The 22557-nt window shown below is 50.2% G+C and overlaps 1 protein-coding gene across 2 annotated transcripts; it reads left to right on the top strand.

Annotated features, from left to right (window-relative positions):
* Positions 1-61: 61 nt before the first annotated feature.
* Positions 62-22245, top strand: ACSBG2 (acyl-CoA synthetase bubblegum family member 2). 2 transcript variants are annotated; one of them, XM_058821239.1, is made up of 15 exons: positions 62-81; positions 5779-5911; positions 7887-7966; positions 8506-8750; positions 10628-10716; positions 11253-11373; positions 11813-11893; positions 13301-13450; positions 14557-14733; positions 15843-16024; positions 16737-16970; positions 17451-17668; positions 18765-18904; positions 19757-20003; positions 20948-22245. In XM_058821239.1, exons 2-15 carry the CDS (start codon positions 5808-5810, stop codon positions 21058-21060), a joined length of 2181 nt encoding a protein of 726 aa, XP_058677222.1. In that variant the 5' UTR covers positions 62-81; positions 5779-5807; the 3' UTR covers positions 21061-22245. The 2 variants fall into 2 exon arrangements, with proteins under 2 accessions (XP_058677222.1, XP_058677221.1); XM_058821238.1 differs by lacking the exon at positions 62-81 and adding an exon at positions 5496-5517.
* Positions 22246-22557: the final 312 nt, after the last annotated feature.

Genomic DNA, 22557 nt, shown 5'->3' with positions numbered 1-22557 from the left:
AGCGCGAGGGGTGTTTAAGGCGCCGCCCGGCGGCGCGCGGGAGCCACTGAGGGGCCGCGTGCGCTCCCGCCGGGCCCGCAGGTAACGCGCGGTCCTAAAGCCCGACCCGGCCGGGGCTGAGGGGGGGACGGGGGTCCCGGCTCCGCACAGCCCCCCTGGGTGTCCCCAGCGGCTCCTGCTGTGTGGGAAATGCCCGCGGGATCCCGCACTGTGGGGATCACAGCCCGGCAGGTGCTTCTGGTGGTGTCCCGTTTGTGCGTGGGTGTGTGGGCGGACAGCGAGGGGGGAAATTGTTGGTGGTTTTGGTTAAATGAACGTGTGGTGCGTTGGACTTTCCCCCGGGAGGTGGTGTGAGGAGAAGGGGTGTCCCTTCCCCTGTGCTGTGCGGGAACCCATCGTGAGGGACCGTGAGGGGTCCTGAGAACTTGGGGTTCTCTGAGGTGACCTGAGAGTTTGGGGTGCTCTGAGATGTCCTGAGAGGTGGGCATGCCCTGTGAAGTGACCTGAGAGATCAGAGATGCTCCAAGAGGTGGTCTGAGAGTTTGGGATGCACCATGAGGTGACCTGAGAGGTGGGAATGCTCCATGAGGTGACTCTGGCATGCTCTACGAGGCGATCTGAAAGTCTGGGATGCTCTGAGGTGTCCTGAGAAGTGGGAAATGCTCTATGAAGTGACCTGAGAGGTGGGAATGCTGCAAGAGGTGACTTTGGGATGCTCCGTGAGGTGATCTTAGATTTTGGGGTGCTCCACGAGGTGACCTGAGCGATTCGGGGTACTCTGAGGTGTCCTGAGAGTTTGGGAATTGCTCTATGAGGTGATCTAAAAGTTTGGGATGCTTTGAGAGGTCCTGAGAGTTTGGGATGCTCTGAGATGTCCTGAGAAGTGGGAATGCTCCAAGAGGTGTCTTTGGGATGCTCCACGAGGTGATCTGAAAGTTTGGGGTGCTCTGGGTGACCCCAGTGCTCAGGACACTCCTGTGCTGGCTCCCAGCCCTGCTGTGCTCCCAAGGGACACAATGCCACGTGTGGCAGCCAGCAGGAAAACAGGAACACAGAAAATCCAGAGATTTTATAGCAGTACAGGAACACAAAAAACACAGCCCTGAGCTTTCCTGCTGGGCCTTTCCCTGCTGTGCAGAAATTCAGGAAAGAGGAGCTCGACTGGGTGAATTCACCTGAAAGAAATATCCCTGGAGGAGCAAGGAGCCTGCAGGGAGAATTCTGTGTCTGCCATGGTCAGTGGGCAGATTGGATGAAAGCTTGACAAGAAAGTCTCACAGATATGTGTGCTTAGCAGAAAGATTTTTAAATGCAGAGTCTGATGAAGGAATAGAGATGGAAGCAAGTTTTGATATAGAAGAAAAGAATTGCTGAGCCAGTCTTACTGGATAACCAAGGAGGCAAAGGGTGTGTTAGTTAGAAGGGGTTTTATGACTTAGAGCAAAGAATAAACCTACTTTAAATAAGAAGATGTTTTTACCAAGCAGAAAGCGCAGGCAAACAAGTCAGCCAAGTTGCAAGTAGAAAAAAGGTCTCAGAATTTTCCACTGCAAGAAAACTGAAAAACAACTTCTAGCTTAAACTGTAACTTTTAGTGATAGGAGAACAGTAACATGAATATGGTAATTACAGTAGTTATGATGGGCTATAGATAATAGTTAAGGTATAGATTGGTTCTGCTGTATTAAGATGCTCAGCAAAGTATAGAATGCATTGGTAACCTGAACTAAGGGTCTCCAGGCCTGCCTGCAGCTGGAGCTGACAGCTGTGGGCACAGCTCTGTCACCCACAACCCTGGGCTGCTGTAATGTCTTGGATTTATTAAACTGCATTTTGAAGAGCTGCCTCAAACAAGAAGATGTTTTTACCAAGCAGAAAGACAGCACAGGCAAACAAGTCAGCAAAGTTGCAAGGAGAAGAAGAGGGGGGTGCCTGTCTGCACTGGTGACAGTCACTCATCATCCTAACAGAGGCTGAAATTACTTTTCGTCCTGTTTTCTGCTCTCCGGCATCAGGAGGGCATGGGGCACTGCCCAGCACCTGTGGTCAGTGACAAAACCTTCAGTGCTCAGGAAGTTTTTATCACCGCCTCTCCTAAACACTGAGTTTATCTAAGAGGAAGAAGTGTGAGTCGCTCAGCTTTTGTTTCCTCACTTAGTGACTCTTGAAAGGAACAGAAAGTCCCAGGTTTCGGTTTTGGTGGTGATGTGGCAGCCTGGAGCTGCTCTGGACAGGAGCAGAGCGGATGTGGTGCCTGAACCGGTTAAAAGAGATCCGACACAGGAAACCGAGTGGGGCCGCGCTGGAAAATGTCAAGTGGCTGATAACGCGCTCGGTAATTTGAATTTGAATTGGTGTTGTTGGAGCTCTGTGTGTGTTTTAGGTAAAGATGTGTCCAAAGTTGGAAATGGAAACTCCACTCCTGCCCTCTTCACTGCCACAAGTTTGCACTTTACTTAAACCTTTATTTTGGTTTGTCAGTGAAGTGGTTCCAAAGAAACACCCCATTCCCAGTTCTTCTGGGTCAGGTGCTCCCTCAAAGCAGAAGGCGTTTTTATTTAAACGCTTTAAGGTTTCAGACAGGCGTAATTAAAAGGGAGGTTTCTTCCCGCAGGTTTTTTGTTTGGGAGTGTGTCCTCCGTGCTCCTGAACGCTGTGGTACATCACGGTGTGCTGATTCCTCAGGAAACAATGTGGGGTGGGAATTTGGTATCCAGGAGTTACACCGGGCTCTGCTGAACCGTGGAATGGTTTGGCTCGGAAAGGACCTTAAAGATCATTCCCTCCTAACCCTGGAACTTGTGTGTTTAGCATGGCTGTGTTTGTAACCCAGCATCAGGGAGGGAAGGGCTGAGCAAAGCTAGGGAGAGTCTGAATATATTGGGAAATATTTCTTCTAACCTGAATTTTTTGGATAAAATGCATGTCTGGTTTGGGAAGCTGCACAGATTTCAGCTCAGTGTGAGTGTACCCCGGGTTGGGCACAGTGAGAGCAGAGCTCAGAGTGGGCTCCACTGGAAGAGCTTTTCCCTTTTGGGTGCCTGAAGGTGAGGCAGAAAGCCTTCCATGGAAATGGAACAGAGAGGGATGGAGCACCTCTGCTGTGAGGGAAGGATGAGAGAACTGGGGTCGTTCAAGCTTTGGGTGAACTTACTGTGGCAGGACCTGAAGGGAGCCTGAAAGAAAATGAGAGGGAGAGAGACTGAAAGGGCCGGAGTGCCAGGGCACAGGGAATGGCTTTCACTGCCAGAGGACAAGGCTAGATCAGGTATTAAGAGGGAGTACTTCCCCTGTGAGGGCACTGAGGCCCTGGCACAGGGTGCCCAGAGCAGCTGGGGCTGCCCCTGGATCCCTGGCAGTGCCCAAGGCCAGGCTGGGCAGGGCTGGGAGCAGCCTGGGACAGTGGGAGGTGTCCCTGCCATGGCAGGGGTGGCACTGGATGGGCTTTGAGGTCCCTTCCCACCCAAACCACTCTGGGATGCCACAATTCCCTGACAGCAGGAGTGAGGACACCTCACCCTTTCCCTTGAAACTTCATTGCTGCACTAAGGCACAGTTGGCAAGGGAAACTGTAATTAGTGCAGAGGGCAGAGATTCCCTCAGGGGTGCTCTGAACCCCTCCTTGTGGGATGCTGGGAAGGAAAATGGGAGCAGCATTGTGGAAGGGGTCAGGAGTGATGGCAGCTGCTGCCTTCTGTCCCTCCTGGGCTCCTCTTGGGTTGTCCTTGGGCAAGATAGGCCGTGGGGACAGCTCGGGGGAGTGAGAGAGGCCGCGGGGGGCACTGCAGGTGGCTTTGGGCTGCTCCGGGCCGGGCAGGGGAGCAGCTCCAAGTCGGGGAGTGGAACCAGCTCCAGGCAGGGGAAGCAGTTGCAGGCCGGACATGGGGAGCAGCTCTGTGCTGGGCAGGGGAACCAATTCTGGGCTGGTCAGGGGAGCAGCTCCAGGTCAGGGAGGAGAACCAGCTCCAGGTAGGGGAGCACCTCTGGGCTGGGCAGGGGGGACGAGCTCTGGGCCAGGCAGGGGAACCAGCTCCAGGCTGGAGAATGAGCTCTGGGCCGGGCAGGGGGAACAGCTTTGGGCAGGGGAATGAGCTTTGGGCCGGGGAGGGGGAGCAGCTCTGGGCTGTGCAATGAGCTCCAAGTCGGGCAGGGGAGCAGCTCTGGGCTGGGCAGGAAACAACTCTGACCCGGGCAGGGCATGGGGAACCAGCTCCGGGTAGGGCAGGGGAGCAGCTCCAGGCTGGGGAAAGAGCTCCGGGCCGGGCAGGTGAACCAGCTCCGGGCAGGGGAAGGAGCTCCGGGCTGGGCAGGAAACAACTCTGACCCGGGCAGGGGAACGAGCTCCAGGCAAGGGGAGCAGCTCCAGGTCGGGCAGGGGAACCAGCTCCGAACCGGAGAACGAGCTCCGGGCTGGGGAGAGAACAGCTCCAGGCATGGGAACCAGCTCCGGACGGGACAGAGGCAACAGCTTTGGGCAGGGGAACGAGCTTCGGGCCGGGCAGGGGCAGCAGCTCCGGGCTGGGGAACCAGGTCCGGGCAAGGGAAGGGAACAGCTCTGGGCTGGCGAACGAGCTCGGGGCCGGGCAGGGAGCAGCTCCGGGCAGGTCTGAGTGGCTGCTCCGAGCACGGGGCTGCAGCTCTTCCCCCACTGCCCACGAACCCCTCTGGTGCTCCAGCCCACGGTGGGTGCACGGCAGCGCCTGCCGGTGATCCGTGCGCTCCAGAGCTGGGTTTTTACAGACATGCCCCTCTCTCTGCTCGTGAATTAAACTATTTCTGGCGTGGTGACTCGCAGGCTGTAGCAGAGCGTGGCGTGAGCGGCAACGTGTCCTTGTGCCGATGAGTAAGCGGAAAGGGGGACGTCCCTGAGCCTTCCCCCTCCCGCTAAAGGCAGGAGGCTGCAGCGTGCTCGCTCGCATTTATGACATAAAAAGACTTTTTTTTAATAAAAAGACTTTCCTGTTCCTCGTGGAGGCGAACATGCCCCTCGCATCACACGATTTAAACGCGTCTGTCTAAAGCAGGTACAAAATAGCAGCCTAAAATCCACTTCTTAGAGAGATCAAGGATAATGAGATTCGCCTCCAATCAGCTTGAAATCCCTTGAAACAATTAAAGCTCAGCCTTGGCGACTTACAAGCACCGAAGGCTTTTGATGAGTGTGAACCTTCAATAAAATCAGCGTTTAGGAAAACGATGAAATCCCCCAAGACAAAGTGCTGGGGAAAAAAAAAAAAAAAGGAAAGAAAAAAGAAAAATACAGTTGAAAAAGGTTATTTTGATGGGAACAGGTTAAATGTGAGTTGTCACCCTAGAGGAACCGAAATCCCCGGTGTGCCGGGCGGGTGTGGGGCCAGAGCCTCCTTAAGAGGCGGCGGTGTGGGGTGACGAGCCGCTTCCAATTGCGAGGCAGCAGCACATGACATAAGATGCTCCAGATCTGCCTCCTGGGCGCTAGTTTAAAAATAAAGGATATTACACGTCGGTGAGAGGAGGCTGCGGGACCGGCGATGCGCGGTGAGGCTGCAGGGATCGGGGTTTTGGGACAGCGTTTAGGGCAAAAGAGTGTGGAATTTAAATGGTTTGACTCGTGGTGCTCTAGGGGAGCTGGGGGTGTCTGGTTCTGCCGTGGGGTTTTGCAATGTCCACTGAATTTCCTGTTGTTTGGTGCAAATGCAGCCTCTTTGGGGTTGCCTGGCTCACGTCAGCGGAGCTGCTTTGCTGTGACGTGGGGCTGTATTTTTATTTTTAATTTTCCCAACGTGTTTTCTCTCGCAGGGACAGTGCTGTGTGAGTCAGACGCCAGGATGGCACTTGCAGAACCAGTCTCCTCCGTGGCTTATTGCAGTTCAGCTCTTCAAAGCAGCTGTGAGGTGGCAGGGGAAGATGTGCTGCTCAACTCTTCACCCAGGTTAGTCTAATTTAGGATTTTATTTGGGATTTATTTGCCTATTTAGTATTTTATTTACCCTGTTTATATAGAATTGTATCCTACCATGCTTACTCTGATTAATTAAAATGATTTTGGAAGAGCCCTGCCTCTGCAGGGAACATCATGTGCAGTATCTACACTGATCTCAAACTCCTGCTGGTAAGAGGCTGCTTGGATTTACAGACTAAAGAGCAGATTAGGGTCTGTATCTCACCACAGCATAATGAGATCTAGCTGATCAAAACCTCTTTACCTAAATTTTTTGGGGTTGCATTGAGCTACATGTAAGGAGGAGAAAAAGATGACTTGATTGACTGTAAGGGAAATAGCTGGGGCTTTTCTGCTCATATTACTGGGTCATTTGCATGCTTTGATCATAAAAGCTGGTGGAGAAATGGTGCAGAACTATTGCAACTGAGGATTCATTTGTGCTGAAAAATGTTCTCAGTAATGAGGAGGGAACACGGAGATGGGAACATCTCATAATCCCCTAGGGGGAAATAAAGAAATTATTTACTCAGCCCTGGTTGCTGGCCTGCAGATTAGTTCAGAGGAGCAGTTCTGCTTTACAGCAGGACATGTGATCAGCCATGTCACATCTTCCCTGGGCCTTGAACCTCTTCATATGCCCAAAGCAGTCAGAAATTCAGAATAAATGTAGATTAGAGGGAAGAGATTTCCCCTTACCCTGACATTCACACAGTGCCTGTGCTGGTTGCCTTGTCTCTGGCCTGGTAGAAAGAAAATAAAGATGGGATTTGGTGGGAGCTCTGCCTGGCTGGGGCTGAGGGTTTTGTGTGTGCCCAGAGGAGCTCTCAGCTGTGAGCAGTGTGACTGTGATGGCAAAGTCAGGGCTCCTCTGTGCCCCAGAGCTGCCCCTGCAGTGTTTGGGTTATTGTGATGTCAGGGCCCTCCTGGAAGAGCCTGGGCTGGGTGCTGCAGGTGCTGCTGTTGAGAAGGGAAAACACCGGCCTGGAGGAACAGCAATGAGTGATGGGCTGAGGCCAAGGGCCTGGTAGGGCCAGGCAGGATGGAAACTTTGGGTTTCTGCAAATTCTGAAATTTTACTCAGCTAAAGCTCAGACATCAATGGCCCAGGACAGGGAACAAAGCAGCAGCTGCCTGCTTGGAGGGTGGGATTCCCAAATCTCACTGGCTCTGGCTTCCAGCTCCTGCTCTCAAGTGGGACATGAGCCTTGATTGTCCCTGACCCTCCTCATGAGGGCTGTGACAGTCCAGCTTGGAAAGGGATGGAGTAGGAACAGTTTTGCAAGCAGGCAAGTGGTGCTTCACCAGCTGCTGCAGGGCTGAAAGTGAAAGGACAGCTCAGCTGGGAGGAGTGGCTGGAGCACATGGGCATGAGCCTGTTTCTGTTTCTTCCCAGGCATCTGGTGGGAGCCCTGGTTTTAATAGGAATACCTAAGAACAAGATTTGCTGTTGAATCAATTTCCTGCTCTTTTACAGGAAATCTCTGTGGGTTTCCCCATGGGGTGACTGCAGAGTGTCCCCAGGGCCTCCCCTGTGGCTGACTCACATCTTGCAAACAGGAGATGAGTTCCAGACCCAAGTGTCCCTTCCTGCCCCCCTCCTCCTCCTCCTCCTCCTCCTCCTCCTCCTCCCAGCTGCAGACTCTTTATTCCAGGCACCTGGAGCAGCCTTTAGGAATTAAATTATGGCTGTTTTTAGGATGATGTTTATGCATTCTTCTGCAGCTTGTCTGCAATGAAAGCTGCAATTAGGACAATACTCATGTGTTCAGCACAGGCAGAGCTTGCACACTCAGAGGGAGCTGTTCCATTGCTGGGGCCATGCAGGGCAGTGAATTTATAAAATCACCTGCAGAGCATCAGGGATCACTCTGACATCTGAGTGACATTAAGGGATGGAGCCAGCCTGGCTGTGGCAGGCAGCCCTCAGTGCTCTCATCCAGGGATAATTCCTTTTGCCTTGCAGAACTGCTGAGCCACACAACAGCCAGCCAGGGGAAGATTCCAAGATTGAGGACTATCAGGTGAACTCACTCGGTCCCAAAGGTGAGTGCATGGAAATTTGGGGGCTGTGGGGTGCCTGAAATTACTGTTGCAATGAGAGAGGGATTTGTCAAACCATGACAGTGGAAGAAGCAGCTCAGGTTGCAGGATGGGTTGTGCAGGAGTGTCTGGAGCTCAGATTTTAAAGCACAAGGGTTAAATAGGCAGTGCCAGTGCCTGGTGCTCATCTGCCAGGTACCAGTGTCCAGCTTTCAGTCCTCCTTAAAAGAAAAACCTTATAAATAGCAGAGTAAAACATGCAGGAAACTATCACCTTACCAGTACAAGAGCCTTAGGGCAGCAGAGCAGGTTAGAGGGGATGTAAGTGGGAAATATTTAACAAAATTTGAAAGTCCTCTAGAGGCTTCTGTCTAAAATACTGGGGCTTACATGGCAAAATTGCCACAAAGAAATGGTCAAAAAAGGGGTGTGGGGGGGGTGTAACAACATTTGCTTTCATATGCTTGAGACTTGTTTTTGTATTGCTGTTATGGCAGCAGGAAATTTGTAAATCTAAAATGCTGAACACTTTCCTTTCAAAGCAACCTCCCCCTCTCCTGGCTCCAGCATGTGGACAACACGTCGTGATGGAGAGGTCAAGCTGAGGATGGAAGAGCAGGGCCCTGGCAGCGAGGCCCCAAAGACTGTGCACCAGCTCTTCCAGGAAAGTGTCAACAAATACAGCAACTTGTATGCCCTTTCATCCAAAAAAAATGGCAAGTGGGTAAAGCTGACGTATAAGATGTACTATGATGAGTGCTGGAAAGCAGCCAAAAGCTTTCTGAAGGTAAGAGTTTGTTGAGTTCTCTTTGGTATATTCACAGAGTCCTAAAAACAGCATAGTTTGGGTTGGAGGGATCTTAAAGCTCATCCAGTGCCACCCCTGCCATGGCAGGGACACCTTCCACTGTCCCAGGTGCTCCAAGCCCTGTCCAGCCTGGCCTGGGACACTGCCAGGGATCCAGCTGTGCCAGGGCCTGCCCACCCTCCCAGGGAACAATTCCTGCCCCGTATCTGATATAAATCTTTCTTCTTTTAATTTAAAACTGTCTTCCTACCACTTCCTACCCTCTTCCTACCACTGTGTCAAAACAAAACAAAGTCAAGTTTAATGTTCACTCACTTAAATAGTGCTGGAATGGCTGCATTCAAGTCTGTTTTAAATCTGCAAATTCCCTGAGTGCAGATGAATCTCACAGTGACAGGGAAGTACCTGAACATGCTATGGACACCTATTTAATTTTTTTGACAGTTGCTTCCACATTTAACCAAGTAAAAATAACATGTAAGGAAACATTTCAAGTGAGGTGTTTGAGGTTTATGTTAAACCTGGACACTGTCCCTGCAGAGGCTTGGAAAGTTCATCTTTCTAAGAAAAAAAGGGATCTTAAAAACCAGACTTAAAATGTCCCACGTGGCCCAGCCTTTTGCTGGTGCTGCTGGGATTAGGAGACTTGGAGACAGAAACCAACAATACCTGTTTGTACTGTTGGGATCAAGTCTTACCTCCTCAAGTTAAGGCCAGCCTGGTTTTACTGCTGTGGTGGGATCTCCCACTCTGGGACAAAACCAGAGTCTGGCTGAGGGAGTTAAAAACTGGGACTCCAAGAGCTGGAATTTCATAGCCAAGTGTGACTGCCACTGTCTTGGGACTTCTGCTGCTCACAGTGACCCCAAGCTGTGTTAGAAAATCTCTTTTCCCAGCCTGGCAGTCAAAGAAGGAGTCAGAGCTCTTCAGTTCTCAGTCTGAAGGTTATTTATTGTATCTTATCTATAAAATTTTTTTTCCTGTCCAGCTGAGGTCTGTTCAGCAAGACAGAGGCACTCTGGCCACCCCTGGGGCAGTGTTATCTTTTTATACTAAAAACTATGTGTACAATATTTACCATAACTTCCCAATATCTATCACCTATGCTAGACAGTGAGCTACTCTAAACCAATCTGAGGGTGCCACCATCACAGCAGAAGATGGAGGCCAAGAAGAAGAAGAAGGAGAAAGGCTGGACACACCCAGATCCCTCCATCTTGTCCCCCTGAACCCCCATTCTAAAAACCCCTAAAATCTATTTTTTTTTCACTCTGTGATAAATGCACTATCATTCTGCCTAAACTGTTGTGGATTGCTGATCTTCATCTAAGGTTGGTAATTTGTTCCATGGGCCATAATCAAACCCACAGGTGTCTTGGGCTCTGTGCCAGGGTCTCTGAGCCCCCTGGCAGGATCTTGGCAGTCCGGGACAGCCAGAGGGATGTCCTGAGTTCTGACACCACTGGAGCTTGTTGCTCTGGCCATTATTGATATCTGCCATTCCCAACTTGTCCCAAATGTCCCAGGAGGTGCTGTCTGACTTCACCTCTCACCTCCTCATTCCCAGCCCAAGGCAGGAACTCCCTGGAGTGCAGGTTGATATTCCTGTGAGTGAATTCCTGTTGTTGAGTCTGTCTTTCCAAGGGCAGAGCTCAGCAAATCCCCCTTTTCCTGCCCACTTACAGTAGGACAGAGCTGTGGAACTTTCACTGGTTCCATCCTGGCTCCTGGGGGTGATTCAGTGTAAGAACATGAGCTCTTCCCTCAGTGCTGTGCTCACAACAGAGGTCTCAGATGCTCCCTGAGCTTTGGCCAGAGGAGAAGCAGGATGCTGTAATGCCATCTCTTGTTTGCAGCTGGGGCTGGAGCGTTTCCATGGAGTGGGCATCCTGGGATTCAATTCTGCTGAGTGGTTCATTGCTGACATTGGAGCGATCCTTGCAGGGTAAGGCTCTTGTTTCTTGCCATGCATTTTGCTTTGGCAGGCAGGGAGTGACTGTAGCATTCACATGAGAAGCAGGTTTTGATTAAACCCCAGTAAAACAAACAAACAACACCCCAAATTCAATTGCTTATATTTGGATTTAATGAAGGTAGGTAGAAGCTGAACTATTTAATAATGAATTAATGAGACAAAAATGAAATACTTTTTTTTTAGCCAGCTGCTTCTCTCAAAATAAGATGACCAGTAGGTTAATCCAGAAGCATTTTTTATGTACACAGTGATTAAGGAAATTCCAGAGAATCTCATGTCTGGACTGTGATATCTGCCTTCCACATGAGATATTTTGCTCCCTTGCTCCACTCTTGACATTTCCCATGCCTCAGAACAGAATCTTTCCTCTTGGAATTCAGCTCTCCCCTTTTTGTTGTCATTTTATGAGATATTGTCCTTAAAATTTTTTCTCTGAAATTTGCCAGCAACTCTGCTTGTCCTCTAACTCTGTTTTGCTTTTCTGCTCTGTTTTTTCCCTTTCCCAGGGGATTTGCTGTTGGGATCTACACTACAAACTCTCCTGAGGCCTGTCATTATGTAGCAGAGAACTGCAGTGCCAACGTTATAGTGGTGGAAAACCATAAACAGCTGCAGAAAATCTTAGAAGTAATTATGTTTTTTAAATGGCTGGGGATTACAGCAACCTGTTGACAGATGTGGGAGGGTGAAATGCTGTGGGAGGGGAGTGCTGGGTCTGAGAACAGAGGTGGATTCCTTGCTGTGCTTCCTGCTCCAGCCAGGTGAGCTGTCACTGGCACTGTGTCTCACAAGGGGTTAAGTGGTGCTTTCACTTCTTAAAAACCTTGGGCTTAAAATTGAAGAAGCCAAAATGAACAACTGAGCATCCTCTAGGTTGTCTGGCACCATCCCAGCTCAAATGATGACTGTTTCTAGTGAGGCAAACCCATTCTTTAGGAGCACAGATGGGATTCTCTTGGCTTTGCATAAAGTGGCAAATCTGAGGAGTGTGCTAAGTGAGGTTACAGAGGTCTGAAAGGCACAAGCAGCATTTGCTCCTTCTCACAAATCTCCCTTCTTAACACAGATTGAACACAGACTACCTCATCTGAAGGCCATTGTCCAGTATGGGGAGGAGATCAAAGAGCAGAGACCAAAACTGTACTCGGTGAGTCCTGGGTTTCTTCACAGCTGCTAAGTGCTGGTTGTGTTCAGCTGGTGGCTGCAAGCACCTGTCACCTGCCCTGGGGCCTTGAGCATCTGGTGACATCCCTGTCATGTCATTCCATGGCAGGGCCTTGGAATGAAATTTTAAGGTCCCTTCTAAGCCAAACCAGCCTGGGGTTCTGTGGCTGTGATCCCTTGAGCTGTGTTGGCTTTGGTGGACAGGAGGTGTCTGCTGTTGTGCAACCTGGATAATCCATGTTGTAAGGGACTTTGCCAGACACCTTGAGCCCCACAGTTACTCCAAGGAGTTGCTTCAGAGCTGTAAAGCTGCTGGGGGTGGGTCTGCCTCCTTTCTGCTTCTCCCTGTGTCAGCCAGGAAACACAGGGGTGGCAGTGTGGGTGTACAGCCTCTTCCAGGGGTGTGGACAGGGAGAACATCCTTCTCTTGGTGTGTAGCAAAGAGTTGTTGGGAAGGATGAAAGTTTGACAAGAAAACCTCACAGATATGTGTGCTTAGCAGAAAGATTTTTGGATGTAGAATCTGAAGAAGGAATAGAAATGAAAGCAAGTTTTGATACAGAAGAAAAGAATTGCTGAGCCTCACTGGCTAACCAAGGAGGCAAAGGGTATGTTAGTTAGAAGGGGTTTTTATGGCTTAGAGCAAAGGATAAACCCACCTCAAACGAGAAGATGTTTTTACCAAGCAGAAAGACAGCACAGGCAAACAAGTCAGCAAAGCTGCAAGTAGAAAAAAGGTCTCAGAATTTTCCACTGCGAGAAAACTGAAAACCAACTTCTAGCTTAAACTGTAATGTACTAACTTTTAGTGATTGGAGAATAGTAACATGAATATAGTAATTATAGTAGTTATGATGGGCTATAGATAATAGTTAAGGTATAGATTGGTTGTACTGTATGAAGATGCTCAGTAAAGGAAAGTATATAATGCATTGTAACCAAAAGAAAAAATATCTAATGCATTGTGACCTAAACGAAGGGTCTCCGGGCCTGCCTGCAGCTGGAGCTGACAGCTGTAGGCACAGCTCTGTCACCCACCACCCTGGACTGCTGTAATGTCTCAGATACAATAAACTGCATTTTGGAGAGTGGCCTGGAGTCCCACATCTCTGATTAAGGCTGTTATGGTGGCGCCCAACGTGGGGCACCATCAGTAAGAGCCTGAATGAGGGATGTGGGTCTCCAGGCCTGCCTGCAGCTAGGGCTGATAGATGTGGGCACAGGCTCTGTCACCCACCACCCTGGACTGCTGTAATGTCTTAGATACAATAAACTGCGTTTTGAAGAGCTGCCTGTAGTCCCACATCCCTTATTTAGGCTCTAACAAAGAGATCCATTGTTCCTGTGGGTGATGCCTCACAAAGGGGCTGAGCTGTTGTGTTCCCTGCAGTGGAAGCAGTTCATGGAGCTGGGCAGGGACGTGCCGGACGAGCAGCTCCGCGAGGTCATTGCCACCCAGAAACCCAACCAGTGCTGCACCCTCATCTACACCTCGGGCACCACGGGGCAGCCCAAGGGGGTCATGCTCAGCCACGACAACGTGAGTGCCCAGTGCCACCCCAGGGCTGCTCAGGGAGAGCATCCTGAGCTGGGAGGGACCCCCAGGTGTTGTGTTTGTGGGGTTCCCAGAGGGAGGGAATGATGCATCTGACTCCATGTTCTTAGAAGAATTTTAATTTGTTACATTATTTAATTAATTACCTTATACATCCATATAAATAATAATAAAAAATTAGTAATATAATTTATATAATTTATAGATAATTTTTATATTCATATATCTATTTATAAATAATTTATTTAGGAATAATTTTATTTTATATAGTTATTATTCATAAATGGTCATGTTATTTATATAAATATTTATGGTATTTTTATTAATAATACTATTAATAATAATATTATTATATTGATTTAATTTATTATTTTATGATAGTATATTGTATTAAAGAATGCTATACTAAAGAATACAGAAAGGATACAGACAGAAGCCTAAAAAGATACTAAAGAAAAACTCATGACTCTTAGCTTGGCACTGATTGGCCATTAGGTCAAAACTTAAGCAATTCACATGAAGCCAATGAAACAATCACCTGTTGGTAAGCAATGTCCAAACACATTCCAAAGCAGCAAAACACAGGAGAAGCAAATCAGATAATTATTGTATTCATTTTTCTCTGAGGCTTCTTAGCTTCCCTGGAGAAAATCCTGGGTAAAGAGATTTTTCAGAAAATGTGACAATGACACACAGGGATGATCAGTGCAGCCCCTGTCCCTGCACAGCCACCCCAACAAGCCCATCCTGGGAGCTCCTGCAGCTCTGGCAGCCTTGGCACCATTCCCTGGGCAGCCTGGGCAGTGCCCAGCAGCCTCGGGGGGCAGAACCTTGCCCTGAGCTCCATGCCAAGGCCTGGCACAGCTGCAGCCCTTGCTGGGCTCCTGTCCCTGTGCCAGAGCAGAGCTCAGCCCCTGCCCCTGTGCCTGCCCTGGGGAGGAGCCGCAGCCCCCGGGGAGCCTCCCCTCAGTCTCTGCTGCACCTGAGCAAGCCAAGTGCTGCTGCTGAGATCCCAGGACTCTGTAGCTGAGCTGTGCTGTGTGTGTGTCTGTGCTGTCCCTCTCTGAAGCCCCTCTGGGTTCCTGTTGCAGCTGACGTGGACGGGGACGGTGGCCGCGCGCTTCATCATGCTGAGAGACGCCCGGGAGAAGCAGGAGGAGGTGGTCAGCTACCTGCCCCTGAGCCACATTGCTGCACAAATGTGTGACATTTGGGCTGCCATGACCCTCGGAGTGCAAGTTTACTTTGCCCAACCAGATGCATTGAAGGTAAAAAAAAATAAGATAATAAACTTACACTCATCCACCTGCTTGAGCTGGGGTGGGTGCTGTCGCCGGCCGGGGTGTGTGTGCAAATCACAAATGGGGTGGAGCTGCTGTAGAACGTGCATTGAGCTGTTTTATTTTTCAGCATCAGTCTCATTACATGGTTGTGACAATGGGAAGATGCCAACAGCAGACCAAGAACTTAATGTTGCAACTCACTTTATAAGTTTTTTGACCAATCACACAAAGTAAAAGCACATTGACAGTAGTTCTATCCAACCACTATAAGCCCACGTGCCTTTGGTTAAACAATGCTTGCTTATTTCAATTACAATACCTCCTTGTAAGCCTTCAAACACAATGCACAGAGCTCCATTATTAAGCTTCAAACTTCCTAATATCTTGCTAGATAAACTTTTCTGTAGCTTAGACAGTTATTCTAGACAAGTGTTAATACACAGACCATTGTTCTATTTGTCCTTACTTCTCTACTTTTTAAATAATTTTTCTGCTGATCTATCTCATGGCTGCTGCTTAGCTCTAATCACAGTTCTCCTGCCTCTGAGGCCTGCCTTTTGCAGCTTTCCCAAAACCCTCTGATTTTGTGGATTCCCACAGGTGCTTGAAATAAGGCTGTGTTATCTTGTGGTTCTCTCAGCTTTCCTAACTGGGTTTACTTTGCCCACTGACCAGCTGCCCCTGTTGGTTTGACTGGAGCTTGGCCTTCACCTTTTGACTCAGTGACAAACTGGGAGAAGCTGACCCAGCACTTCACAACTGGGATCTGCTGAGTTCTTACCTAACACCTGATGCCACATCAAGAACTGGTTGAGCAACAGCCTCATGTTTGCTCTGCCCACATTGCACCATGGCCCCAGCTAAACCTGAGTCCTGAGTAAAGGATTCTTGTGTCACTGAAAGCATTGACCCTTGCTCCCTTCACAATTCCCATTGGAATGCCTCAGGGGTTCCCTTCTCTTGGTGGTGCTGCAAAAAACAAACAGTTCCTCAAAATTCATTGCAGACTCCCAAGCTTTTGCTGGTGATCAATACCGACCTGAAGTCTGCAGTGAATCATTTCTAAAAACTGCATTAAATCCTGCTTCTCTCAGGGCAGCTTGGTGGAGACCCTGCGAGAAGTGAGGCCAACTGCTTTTCTGGGAGTTCCTCGTGTCTGGGAGAAAATGGAAGAGAAAATGAAATCTGTGGGCATGAAAGCCTCAGCGATCCGACGGAAAGTGGCAGCGTGGGCCAAGGGAGTGGGGCTGCAGACCAACCTCAAGAAGATGGATGGGTAATTATGAGCTACACCTCAGGGATGCTGATGAGTTTTTAGGAGAACTTTCCTGTCAGATCAGGGATTTTATTCCATCCAGGGGTTATATTCCATATATTCCAGGATTATATCTCATGTGACAGACTGTAGTGGCGTTCACAGGGGTCCCAGAGCGAGGGGAGAGATGGGAATCTTGACTCCATGTTTCAGAAGGCTGATTTACTATTTGATGATATATATTATATTAAAAGAAAATGATGTATTAAAGCTATACTAAAATAATAGAAGAAAAGGATTTCATCAGAAGGCTAGCAAGGAATAGAAAGGAATGGTAATAAAATCCTGTGATTGCTCACAACCTTGACACAGGTGGCTGTCATTGGTCATCAAGTAAAAACAATTCACATGCTGGGTAAACAGTTCTCCAAATCACATTCCAAAGCAGCAAAACAGGGAGAAGCTGAAACTTCTCAGCTTCTCAGGAGAAAAGATCCTAATGAAAGAATTTTTCATAAAATATGTCCATGACATTAGACCAGTGCAACTTGGACTCGAGGGGGAGCAGCAAGGGCTGGAGGGGGAAATAACCCATTATTTTATGGAATGAACTGAAGTGGGATGAAGATAAAAGGATGAGGGGGAGGAGTTCTGTATTTTCTATGAACTGAAGAAGGATGAAGATGAAAGGAGGAAGGGGAGGAGCTGGAAATGTGTCACTTTCCTGGTGCAGGCGCTTGGACGAGCCGGTGAATTTCCGCCTGGCCCGGCAGCTGGTGTACAGGAAGGTGCGCAAGGCCATCGGGCTGGACCGCTGCACCAAGTGCTACACTGGGGCTGCTCCCATCACCAGAGAGACCCTGGAGTTCTTCCTGAGCCTCAACATCCCTGTGATGGAGCTCTATGGCATGAGTGAGAGCTCTGGGCCCCACACCATCTCCCTGCCTCACGCCTTCAAGCTCGGCAGGTGAGCGCCCGCCTGGGAGCAGGGAGGGGGTTCTGCCCCTGGCACCTCCATCTGTCCTGCTGCAGCTCATCCCCACAGCCCTGCTGCCACTGGGGATATGTGAATTTACCTTGGCTGGCTTCTGTGGCAGCTGGGGAAGAAGGAAAAGTTGGTAACTCCAACCTACTCTTCAATGGCAAATGACTGAAGGGTTCAGGGTGTCTTTGAGCAGCTCGTTCAGTCTGCACAGTGAAAGTTTGCTGCCAAGGACATAAATCTGGTGTTGAGAACAATGAGTGCAAACCAGCAGGTGTGTGAGCACTGATCTCTGCTCTAACAACTCTTTTTGCAGCTGTCCTCACATGAGCAGATGCCTTTAAAGCTCTTGTGCTAAAAAGCTGCTGGGCTTTGTTCAAACCCTCCAGCTTGAGAGATGCTGCTGTAACTTCTGCTTGAATTTGGTTGAAAATGAATTAATCCTTGCTCTGTGCTGTGTTTCAGCTGTGGGAAGGTGCTGTCAGGCTGCCACACCCTGATCCATAAACCAGACATGGATGGCATTGGGGAGATCTGCTTCTCAGGCAGGCATGTCTTCATGGGCTACCTGAACATGGAGGACAAAACCAGGGAAGCCATTGATGAGGATGGCTGGCTGCACTCAGGGGACCTGGGCAAGCATGACAAGGATGGATTCCTCTTCATCACAGGCAGAATTAAAGGTGACACATCCCCTGATTTTTGTCTTGGTGTTGTGCAGCACTGTGGAATCAATGAGATGTTGATGAGCCCAACTGTTCCCTCAGCACTGCCAAGGCCACCACTGTGTCCCCATGTCCCCAGCTGTCCCATCTTTTAAATCCCTCCAGGGATGGTGGCTCCACCACTGCCCTGGACAGCCTGTTCCAATGCTGGGAAGAAATTTTTCCCAATATCCAGCTTAACCTGGATATTGAGAAAAATCTAAACCTCCTCTGGTACAGGGGACGCTCTGCTGGTTGTGTGGCTGTGACTTGCACAGAAGAATATTGAAATCCTTCTCATCCTGGAGTTTCCACTGGAATGTGGCTGCAGGGTGGGAGGAGAGGGGCAGCCTCTGGAGCCAGGGTGTGTTTGCAGAGTGAGGGACAATCTTCTGATTTCAATTCTCTGATTTCAGTTCTCTGATTTCAGCACCAGTGCAATTGGTGCTTTGTGGGTTTGTTTTATCAGCAGCTCAAAGTTTCAGGAGCTTTGCAGGGTGACCTCCAAGGAAAGCAGCAGCTTAACACTGTTGTGCAAGTGCCTTGGAGCAATGTGGCTCTTGGGACAGAGTTTGGGCAACCCCAGACAAAGCCAAGGTCACTCAAACCTTCAGCCCCCAAGAGAGAGAGGTGCAGCTCTGAGGAGCAGGAGATGGAGCAGGGGCTCCCCTCTGCTCTGCAGCACACAGGAACCTCCTCTCACTTCAATTTCTGATAATTTGGGTGCCAACTTAGGAGCCTTAGAGGCTCAGGTGTCTGTGCCAAGGGGCTCACCTGCATTGCCAGGCTGCAAACACCCCTGGAGCCCCAGGGCAGCTTTGGCTGGGCTGAGTGTGAGCAGCTGCTGCTCCTCTCTGCTGCAGTCAGGGATCAGCACAGGGGCTGGAAAAACCCTTTAAAATGTTCCACATCCCCACATTTCTGAACATTTTTGGGGATGGTCACCCTGAGACTGTCCCAGTCCTGGTGTGCTGACACAGACTCCCTGTTTGAGCCAAAGGAGCAGTGGAGTTGTTGCAGATTGTGGCAAGGGGGAGAAGCTCCAAGCATTAATCAGGATCTGATTGTTTTCCAGAGCTCATCATCACAGCAGGAGGTGAGAACATTCCTCCTGTTCCAATCGAGGATGCTGTCAAGAATGCTGTTCCCATCATCAGCAATGCCATGCTGGTTGGAGACAAAGCCAAATTCCTTTCCATGCTCCTGACACTAAAGGTAATGGCAGAGAGGATGGGGATCCACCACCTGTGCTGCTGAATCTGAGTAATTCCAGGGAGGAAGGGTTGTTACACATTTTTAGTGTCTTGTGGAGCAGAATTTGCTGCAGCTGAGCTGCCAAGAGCAGCTGAAAGCACAGAACTGTCACTTGCTCAGACCATCAGGCCCTGCTGCTGTTCAGGGCAGCTTTTGCTGCTTTTGTGCCACAGAGGGCAGGGAGAAACAGAAGGAAAAGACCCAAAAGTGAGGCTGGAAAAGGAAACCCTTCTGCTCTCCTCACCTCTTTCAGTCTCTCCCAGAGCAGTGTGGGAGGTAAAAACCTGTCAGGGATTTCTTTGTCACACTCTGGATTTAAACTGCACCAGGACACATCTGTGGTGGCCTGTGCTGACTGTCAGAGTGGGAATTGAGACCAGGGCCAGCAGCCTTGGCCTGGGGCAGGAGATCTGAGCCAGGCCCTGGAGGTGGCCCTGGGAGTGGCCCTGCTGCTCTTGTCATGGCTGAGGGCTGTGTGTGACTCCAAGACTGCTCCTGCACAGTGCAGGGAAGTGAATTGTGCTCCAGAAAAGGTCTGGAAAGCAGAGATTAACTTTGGACAGAGATTAACTTTGGGCAGCACAGGAGGAATTGGGCAGATGTGCTCCTGAGCAGGCACAGACCTGAGGGGTTTATCTGTGTTTGTGCCAAGTTTCCATTGGCAGCCAGGGGTTGGGTGGGAGCTGAGGGGCTGGAGTGGGGCAGGGAAAGGACCCCAAAAGGGACCCCAGGAGCTGTCCCAGGGCTGGAGGCTCCTGGTGCAGAGCCTCAGGTGCTCAGCACTGCTCAGTTCCTGCTGTGCTTGGCCTGCAGTGCGTGGTGGATGCAGACACGGGTGAGCCTGGAGATGACCTCAGTCCAGAAGCTCTGGCATTCTGTCAGAGGCTGGGCAGCAAGGCCACCAAGGTCTCAGAAATCATCAGCAGCAAAGACAAGGCCATCTACACTGCCATCCAGAAAGGGATCTCTGCTGTCAATGAGAAAGCTGTGTCCAATGCTCAGAAAGTCCAGAAGTGGGTCCTGCTGGAGAAGGACTTCTCCCTGTTTGGTGGAGAGCTTGGTGAGTGTCTGGGGTGTGCCCTGTGCTCCTTCCCTGGTACTGAACATCAACACAACCACAGCCCCAAAGCACAGAGCTGCCCTGGCCTTTCCTCACTGTGGCTTTTCCATGTAGCAGTTTGGGGTGGGATGAACTGGGATGAATTTCCACTTCTAGCCCACAGCACCGAGTGCAGCAGCACTTACCTTGTGCTCTGGTGCCTCTCACAGGGTTATGGAGCATCCTGAGGTGGAAGGGACCCTCAGGGATGATCAGCCCAGCCCCTGTCCCTGCACAGCCACCCCAACACCCCCACCCTGAGCACCCCAAGAGCTCCTGCAGCTCTGGCAGCCTTGGCACCATTCCCTGGGGGAATCCCTGGGCTTGGGGCTGGGACCTGTGACTGTGTTCACAGGGGGTCTTGGGTGAGGGAAGAGATGAGGATCTGACTCCGTGTTTCAGAAGGCTTGATTTATTATTTTATGATATATATTACATTAAAATTGTACTAAAAGAATAGAAGAAAGGTTTCATCAGAAGGCTGGCTAAGAATAGAATAGGAAGGAATGATAACAAAGGTTTGTGGCTTGGGCCCTGTGTCCAAGTCAGCTGACTGTGATTGGCCATTAATTAGAAACAACCACATGAGGCCAATCCCAGATGCACCTGTTGCATTCCACAGCTGCAGATAATCATTGTTTACATTTTGTTCCTGAGGCCTCTCAGCTTCTCAGGAGGAAAAATTCCTAAGGAAAAGATTTTTCATGAAAAGATGTCTGTGACAGGGACCATTCCCTCTGGGTGCTGCTTTGGCTCACAGAGGAAGGGAGGGACATTCCATTAAACCCAAGGAGAAGTTCAGAACTTCTCTCAGGTCCCTGTTCCCGTGTTCTGCCTCTCCCTGCAGCCCTGCTGGGTGCTCCCAGTGCTGCCCTCCCCTTTAACCCTTTGCTGGCTCCCCACAGGCCCCACCATGAAGCTGAAGAGGCCGGTGGTGGCTCAGAAATACCAGGACCAGATCGCTCGGTTTTACACGGACACCGAAACCCCCTCGGGGGAGCCCTCGGCCCGGCCATAGAGCCCGCCCCGGAACCGCCCCCAGGACACTCCCAGCTGCCCAGGAGGGATTCCCTGGATGGATCCTGCCGAAATAAAGAAGCTCAGCCTTCAGGCAGCCCCTTTGCTGTCCATGTCCTGCAGTGTGGTGAGCGTGGTCCTGCCCATGTTCTCCTGTGTCTTGTGTTCCTTGCTGAGATATCCCAAATATCTCAGCTTTGTATTTTTTATTTCCATTTTTATAAGGGCGATATGATGTTTACCTGAAATCCACGTGATCTGTTACGTTCTAACCAAAGTTTTCTTTTCCTGAGATGAATGTAAAACAGGAGCTGCAAATCAGGAGCTGCCCTTTTTCTGCTGAGGGAGAAAGGCAGATTTCATTTTCCAGCAGTGTCCTCACTCCCTGCTGCACGTTTCCCTGCATGCTGATGGCATCCTCATCATTTTAAATCTCCTTCCCCACAAACTATTCCTGTCTGAGATGACAAATGCTGTGTGTGACTACACACAGCAGTGGAGGTGGAACCTCACATGAACTGGGCTTGTCTGTGCAATATTTTGAGTTTGTTTTACCTTTTTGAGTTACAATGAAGCCATAAATTGTATTGTTGAAGTTGTATCCATGGCTGGTATTCTAAGAAGTGATTTACTCCAGGGATTATTTATAAGGCTGTGTACAATGTGTGAAATCTGTCTGTATTTTACAATTCAGGAATGTTGTGGTGTCTGTTGTGGGGAGCTGCAGAGTGGAGGCTGAGGGCTGCAGCTGTGCTTGGGGCCAGGGGATGGTGCTGGGAGCTCAGCCAGGTTCTCCTGGGGGTCTGTGATCAACCAGCCCAGAGCTGTGGAGCTGCTCCATGGAGGGCACAGCCTGGCCCAGCTGCAGCCAGGAGCTCCTGGTGCCCAATCCAGCAGGGGAAGGATGGCTGGGAATGGCTCAGGGCACACAGGAACCCTCACTGGGCAGGGAGAGCAGCCCAGCTCTGGCTCCAGTTCCATTTCCCTGGACAGGAGGAGCACTGGGAGGAGCTGGGGCAGTGCTGGGGTCACAGCAGAGTGACAGAATTAAACCCAGAACTCTGCTTTGGGTCAGAGGAATTCCAGTGCCTGAATGCACTACTGGAACTGCAGCTCCCCCTGTGTGCTGGGCTGGCTGCAATTGCTGTGTCCAAGTGAAATAAACTCCTCTGTTTGTGTCTCTGAACTCTGTCTGGTTCCTGGCATGGAGCAGGGGTGGCTTTGCCTCAGGCAGGGAGAGCTGAGCTGTGCCCAGGGCACCAAGGACAGGGACAGTCCCTCAGGGGAAGGGGAGGGACGGTGCCACCCTTTACCTGTGCCAGGGCAATGCCCATGCCAGGCTCTGTCCTGCAGTGGGGACCCTCAAATCCCACAGGAGCTGCCCCAGGCAAACCCTGCTCCAAGGGCAGGGACCCCTCACCTGACCAGACAAAGCTCTGATGGATTAAGGGACACTGGAGTCACCCCATGTTTAAAATAATTCCCTTTTCCTTGGCTT

This window comes from Ammospiza caudacuta, chromosome 28 (genome assembly GCF_027887145.1).
Source record: "Ammospiza caudacuta isolate bAmmCau1 chromosome 28, bAmmCau1.pri, whole genome shotgun sequence".
Taxonomy (NCBI): Eukaryota; Metazoa; Chordata; class Aves; order Passeriformes; family Passerellidae; genus Ammospiza; species Ammospiza caudacuta.
Note: the sequence above shows the minus strand (reverse complement) of the source record. Positions and strands in the feature narration are given on the sequence as shown.

What these genes read in the sequence shown, in the direction of transcription:
- ACSBG2 (XM_058821238.1), top strand. An exon ending in CTGCTCAACTCTTCACCCAG is followed by an intron (nt 5,912 to 7,886) that starts GTTAGTCTAATT and finishes TTTGCCTTGCAG; the next exon opens with AACTGCTGAGCCACACAACA. An exon ending in CAGCCAAAAGCTTTCTGAAG is followed by an intron (nt 8,751 to 10,627) that starts GTAAGAGTTTGT and finishes TCTTGTTTGCAG; the next exon opens with CTGGGGCTGGAGCGTTTCCA.